General features: G+C 31.6%; 1 protein-coding gene across 2 annotated transcripts in view; it reads left to right on the forward strand.

Moving 5' to 3' along the window:
- The window catches only part of stumps (DBB domain-containing protein stumps), a 148,445-nt gene extending 143,448 nt beyond the window's left edge, over positions 1 to 4,997 (forward strand). For both annotated transcript variants that reach the window (XM_074172979.1, XM_074172980.1), the window contains 4 exons: positions 948 to 1,516; positions 4,294 to 4,404; positions 4,505 to 4,589; positions 4,727 to 4,997. In XM_074172979.1, coding sequence (XP_074029080.1) covers positions 948 to 1,516; positions 4,294 to 4,404; positions 4,505 to 4,589; positions 4,727 to 4,800 — 839 coding nt within the window. In that variant the 3' untranslated portion in view covers positions 4,801 to 4,997. The remainder of the gene's footprint in view (positions 1 to 947; positions 1,517 to 4,293; positions 4,405 to 4,504; positions 4,590 to 4,726) is intronic.
- The last annotated feature ends 2,347 nt before the right edge of the window (positions 4,998 to 7,344 follow it).

The raw sequence follows: 7,344 nt of genomic DNA on the forward strand, positions 1-7,344 counted from the left end.
TGAATATGAAGGAAATATTCTATGACAGAAATAATTTACTATCTCTACAAAGCGAGTGTTATTTGCTTTTAAAATTCACTGGCATTATTACACCTGAAAAATAAATACTTCATATCTTGCCCAATCAAGAGAAAGATGTAAAGTGATATAACATTTAATTAACTTTCATTCAAAATACTGTATAGAATAAATATTCAACCAGAAACTTGTTTACATTTGAATTATATCTAAAACGGTCTAGTCACACGGTCTAGAATGTCACAGAAAAAATAATTAGATACAATATATCCCGCTCTTCATGAATCCGCCCCCGCATCTCTAATGTTCAGAATGCATTTCCGAATATATTTGGGAGGTTGGTGTAGGTATATGCAAAATTCCTTCACATTGACCAAAACTTATTATTGCTGTTTTACATTGGAAGTTAATATAAATGAAAATAAAACATAATAATTTTGGAAGAGTCCGAAAACTAATGGAAAAAAGTTGAGAATCGCTTTTTTACAATTATTAACCTCTAAACCGGCTATTTTCTCAATAAAACTCATGCTAAATTTTTTTTGAAATCGCCACTTTTTACCAATGGCATGAATAAAAATCAAATCACATGTACAATTTTTATTTTTCAATGGTGTACATGATATCAAGAGTCCAAAAACTTTTTCATAATTTGAATAAATAGTATGAAGTTTTTAGAATCTTCCAAAATTATTTCATTCATAATAGTTTTTGGGAATACTGAATCCGTATATCAAAACAAATTTCATTTTTATCTCCTAATATACTTTCGTGAATAATTGACCTTATTACCCTCCGTTAAATAGTTACATCAGTGTCCGAAATACATTAGGATTTGCATTCTGAACAACAGAGATATGGGTATAAATTCATGAAAAGCGGGACACACTGTATATTGGTCATAATTCTCAACTATCTTTTGCTTTCAGTACCTGTCCTAAGGCAAGAGTTGCCTAAAGCTACTGATGACTGCCACGTAGACCTTCCAACGATTCAGGAACAGGTATACCAGAGGCTTGTATCAAAAAATAGGCAAAAAGTCGATGATTTAGAAGGAGAAGACAAAGTTCAAAAAGAATTAGTCGAAATAATTAACGATTTCAAAAATCACATACACTCAATCGATCAAGCTGAAGAATTGGTGAGGAAGTGGCAATCTCGAAACGATGTACAAATGTCGTTTAAAGAGAAACAAGAACAGTTGATGGAAATGAGAATGAGATACGATCAACTACAATCCATGACTAGGATGAAACATCCCTCATTCTTCGACAAAATGAAGAGAGTGTTCTCCAAAACTAAACACGAAAAACCCAAGGTAGAAAATACAACAACCACCTCCATTTCACAATCAGTTCCCTCTCTAACTATAGTCCATGTGCAAAGACCGATAAGCAGTTTGAGTACCTCTAGCTCTGGATCATCGGGGAGATCTAGCAGGATGAGCGAATCTAGTTTTGGAGATAGCGGAACTCATTCTGATAATGAAGGAAGAAAGGTAAAAATGTTTTTTAGACCTGAAATAATAAATATTTTCTTATTTTCTAAATGCCTAATGTTAGTATTATCATTTGTTGTAAAATAGCTAAACTAAAAATTGTTATGTGCGATTGATGACTTGTTTATTTTGTGATAATTCATGATCACTTTAATGAAACACTTTTGTTTAAGTACGACTAGTTGATTTTATACTTAATAATGGGTCAAATCCGAAACCGGTCATATAAATAAAATCAACAAGTGGTAATTAGACAAAAGGGTTTCATTCATTTCATTGAAGTAAAAATTATTAGAGGATCTGAAGAAATGACTATGTTGGTCTCTATTGATTTTGAAGCTTAAGAGGATTTCAGTATTTTTTCACCAAGTGAATAAAAATACAAACTTCAAATGTGGAAATGAAGTATTAAACAGTTTTATATGGGATTATATCATCTTTATGTCAGTTTTTTGTAGTCAAGCCTAAAAATGCCTTTCATTATTTATTTAGACTTTGATAGTTTTAATAGCAGTTTTGTATTAGATCACCAAGCCAAAATAAGGTATTAAATTTCCGATATCAAATAAAAAAACAAATTCGAATACTCCATTCATTTCTAAAGAAATCCGTGATTCAAAAATTATATTCCAACGATATATTCTACAAATGGAGTAGCCGAAATTAATTCATTTCTGATTGATATAATAATCCAAACTTCAATATCTAATTTTGGTTTGGTGACTACAACAAAAACAGTTCTGGAACCATTGAAGATAAAAATAAAATAATCAAATTATTTCCAAGCTTGACTACAAGGAACCAGGTTCATGAATAGAATTTGGAACCGCTGGCGTAAAATGAATAAGTTGAAAACATTTCTTTCTCACCAGAACAAAAATTTTGTTTCTCGACACTCGTTTCTCTAACAAAGTTACCATTATCATCAAAGTGTTTTCATAAGATACAAAGAACCAGCCCCGGCCGGGCAACAACTGAAAATGCCGTCACCTTCCACTCATATTTATTTTTACCATCATATACTACCTATCATCTTTATAATTTTAGCTATGAGATGTCCACTAATTGATTGATATTTGGACATAGGCCCACTTTTATCAGATCTGATAGATCTGATGAAAGTGGAGCTTGCTGTTTAAAAACGTAAAGTTCCTGGCAGAGCTCAACGGTGCTTAAATCTCGCTCGTATTTTCGAGCCAGATCTGCTCCGTACTTTTGCAGTTCTTTAATTGGCATTTTCTAAATATTAGTACCATTAAGAAAATCAAAATTCAAATTCAGCATGATAGCACACTCAAACCTCTTTTTAATTTCTGATATGATTCTATCGAATACCATCATTATTTCTTTAGAAAATAGTTAAACAGGTTGGAGTGTTTGTAACTCATCTTCACACATCTCATAGAAATGGTATTTACGTTTCAAATTTTTTGTTTTGCAAAATAAGCTCAACACCAGTTTTTTCAGTAACTTCTCCAGCCTTTTTTATCCCATATTTCATTGGATGTTGTGTCATTTTTGCAAAGTTTCGAACAGACCATCCATGAGTGGAACGGAACGGGCAAGGATAATATCTTCATTTTGAATTTCTATATTCATTCGATTGATTTCATGGAGAATTATCGCCCAAATAGTTGAATTAAGAACAAATTTAAAATTCTTCAAAACCTCGTCCTTAGCTTCTGGAGCATGAGAAGTTTGCTTAGCTTCTTCTAAGGCTTCCGCTAGTTCTGGCAAATTATTCAATAGGGCATTCACAACAATATGTTCTGCCGACCATCTCATCTGACTATTTCCTTTTGAATTTCTTTACACATTTTTTCATAATGTCTCGCCTAGTAGTAGAACCAACAAAAAAACCATATACTTTCTGAATTAGTCCAATGGAATGGAATTATCAGGCAGAATGAACACCTACAAGATTTAAGGAGTGAGCCAAGCACAGAAAGAACTCGGCCAGCTTATTCATTTCTGCAATCCTGGCTGTATACCTTTATAGATGCCGGCCATATTGGACCCATTATCATGTTTATAAACAAAATACTGTCGTGAAGATAGATCGACGAGAGAGTTTTCAAATATAGCTTCATTCCTTTCGCAAGCACGGTAACCAAACGCGTGCTGCCGCGATTTTTGCGGGCGAGAGGGCGCGTGTTTTGAACTATGCTTACGCGCTTCGCGAATAGTAATGTTCGTGTCTAGTGTAGGTCAAAGTTAAGTAAATGATGAGTTGTCCATTCGTCTGTGAACTGTGAGTTTGCCCGCCCTCTGAACTAGCCACCCGGGCATAGGCCCCGGCTTGCCCCCCCCCCTAGATTGGGGCCTGCAAAGAACCAACATAAAGTTTCTTCATTACATATACTTTTATTCACTTGGTAAAAAAACTAAAACAAGTTTCCAAATCAATAGCAATTGAAATAGTCATTCAAACAGTTTTTTCAATAACTTAAAAGGAAAGCTACAAATTTTGGAAAACCATATTGTATACCTAAGTGTGACGATACAATGCCTTACCAAATGAATTTAAAAAATATATTAAATTGAAATTTGACATATACACATATATAAATCATAGAAATTAGTTTTGAGACCTTCATTTGGAACCAAAAATATTTATGGTAACTTTTCAATAATTTGTTATACTAGATTTTGTTATTTAGATAAATTAGCAATATTCAAAGTCGTACCTATGTTACAACAAAATTCCATTCTAAACGTGATTTGAAAAAAAAATGTTACTATATGGAGGGTACTTGAATATTCCTTCTTTTTTTCAGTTGATTATGGGAAGTCATCCCGATGAAGACTGTAGAACAAAATTATTGGCGGATCGAAACTACGATATGGTACCAGTACCAAAACCTGTGACAATATTCAAAACAATACAGGTAAATGAATCAAACTAAATTCAAAAATGTGATAAGAATACTTATTTGTAATCAATTCAAATAAGTTTCAGTAAAGAACTAACTTACATATTTTTTACAGGAGAAACCACTGCCACATTTAGATAACTCACAGTTGAATGACGAATTTTACAGCAAGTTTTCCCCATCGAGTCAACCAGTATCAGGTAAGAACAATAATAAGTCATATTCCAACATTCATTCGTAAATATTAACTAATACTTATATTAACTAATACAAAATCTAATATTCTTAAAATATATCCAAATTGACACTCAATATATAATATCCATATTTCTTTCAGGGTTAGCAAGTTTTGAGCAGAAAGGTCAATTAGCTAAAAATGATTATATGAATGTAAACTCAAGTGAACTATAATTTCAAAGTCCACAATCAAATAGAATATTAGACCCTAGTATATTGATGCAATAATTGTGTTATTGTTAAGTACTGAAAACATAATATTTATGTAATTTATTTATTATTGTGTTATTATTACAATGTTTTTTGTAATTTATATTTTATGTAATTTTTTATTTTGTACATTTTTTAATATACATTGTCTCGTATTAAAATGGTTTTATTTTGTAATCGAACAAATTAATAATAATATATATGGATCAAAAGTCGAAAGCAGTAAGGTGTTGAAATTTCACATGTATATTGAAATGACATTAGAGTAATTATTGAAAAGACAATTGAATTCAATCAAAGGAAACAAAATCCGTGCTGGAAGGTCGTGGTCAAATGGAACCTGAAGTACCAAACGTTTCATCTGCTACTGCGACAGACATCATCAGTAGTATGTGCATTGACTGAGGACGAAGGTTATATCTCGAAGTCTCAGCAACGTTTGATAATAATTCCCGTTCTCTTCAATATGTGTATCACTGATATGGTTCATGCACGCCCAAATGCTAATAAAATAAATTATATAAACTGATAATACAAGTATTCTTGTTTCGGACATAAGTCTATCTAAAGTATTAGCAATGAGTTAATATCAATTATTTTGAAACTTTTTCATGAAATTTCTTATAAAAAACAAACACAAATGCAAGAGACTCTTGAGAAATGTTGAGCAGATTGATGTCACACGATTCTAAAGAGTTACAAACCTTGAAACTAACTTTCAGTACAAACAACGTTGAGTTATGGTTTAATATTTTGGAGTAGCTCAAGTCATATTAACCAGGTGTTGAAAATACAAAAAAATATGGAGCGGAGCATGTCAGGTTATGCTATTATAGGTCATTGTTTTCACACTGGTATACTCACAGTATACCTAAACAAATATTGAGAATCAAGAAAATTCATTATTCAAAAGTAGCTCTCAATTTGATTATAATACCAGAAAAAATGAAAACTTATATCAGCCATACTCACTTATATCAGCCATACTCAAGATTAGCTTCTGGGCAAAAATCTCATGTGTACAAAAACAATAAATGTTACAATCAATTTCTCACAATAATATTGTAGAAATATAAATGTTTTTGAAAATGCCTTGTACAAACATTTACAGGAAAAAGTATTTAAGTACATGCAGAAGTTCTAGAAAATCGTGTTTAAAATATTTTTTTAATGTATCAAATCGATTTTAGATAATTGACAAGATATCCTGTTTGTATACATGTGCAATTGGCAGGTTATATATATATATATATATATATATATATATATATATATATATATATATATATATATGTCAACTAGTTATGCAATTTCACACACCAGTCTTTGTGCATGTCAACAATTTATGATTGTTTTTTTACCAATTTCTCAAGTATTTTGGTTAATGTAGTGATCAGGGATATTGATCGAAAGTTGGCTCACTAGCCTTCTTGTAAGACTACCTTTATGAATTTCAATCACAATGGTCATTTCAAACAATTCTGGGAATTTTTCTTGAGTAAATGCAATGAACCTGTAGTGCACAATCAAAAATTTTCACAAAAATAAATCACCTAACCCAGAATCGTTTTAATTTTTTATGTATTTGATAATCTATACCTATAGACGATAGCCTTAAGAAGCCCTTATCTGTAGGAACAAGAAACTCTGGTTCATTTTGATAATCGTAATTTGAGATTTCTGTTTGCTGTCTACTGGGATCCAAGTGGGATAGAAAAAGCATGCGTCAAACTGTTATGAGTAATATTGAAGTCGCAAGAAGAGAAGAAGGTAAGGGTAACAAAAATAAGTAATGGAATTGGCCGATACTTGATGAAAATCCATATCGTATTTAAGTAATAGGTACTTATTTCACTGAATATCTTACAAACCCATAACACGTGTTTCGCTTTACAATAGCTTCCTCAGACGTGTTTATAAAGTAGGAACACGCCTGAGAAGCGAAAGATGTGTTACTGTTTCATTAACTGTTCAGTTAAAATCCCTCAATGAAGAGTTACTGGAGAAAGTAACAAATAATTAGCTACAAATGCTTAGGAGATAACGAGTGGGTGAGTGGGGTTCGTAATGATTGAATTTGTACCACTATAGGACACCAAATATCATGAATAAATCTCAATTTCCAGGGCCAACTAATCTTATTTTTCAAGGTCAAAAATCTAAAAAAATTACTAGCGATTTTTTTAGAAAAACTCTGACTACACTACTGGATTTGTGACATTCTCAAATGGGTAACATGTAAATTACGTTGAAATGCGTCAATCAATAAAAAAGTTATAAAGGAATGAAATTTGAAAAATATGCCGTTTAATCAACCCACCAATTCATGTTCAGGAATTTTATGAAAATTCTGTATACTCCACTGGATTCAGGATGTCTTGAAATATTACTGATCACAGTTTCATCAAAATCTGTTCGGTAATAAAAAAGTTATAAAGGAATAAAATTTGAAAAATATGTTGTTCAATGGAATTTTAGCAACGTTCTTACTACACCACTGTTGATTAT

This window comes from Leptinotarsa decemlineata, unplaced genomic scaffold, assembly GCF_025532065.1.
Source record: "Leptinotarsa decemlineata unplaced genomic scaffold, Ldec_3_MD MMD2_tig00000199_RagTag_RagTag, whole genome shotgun sequence".
Lineage (NCBI taxonomy): Eukaryota > Metazoa > Arthropoda > Insecta > Coleoptera > Chrysomelidae > Leptinotarsa > Leptinotarsa decemlineata.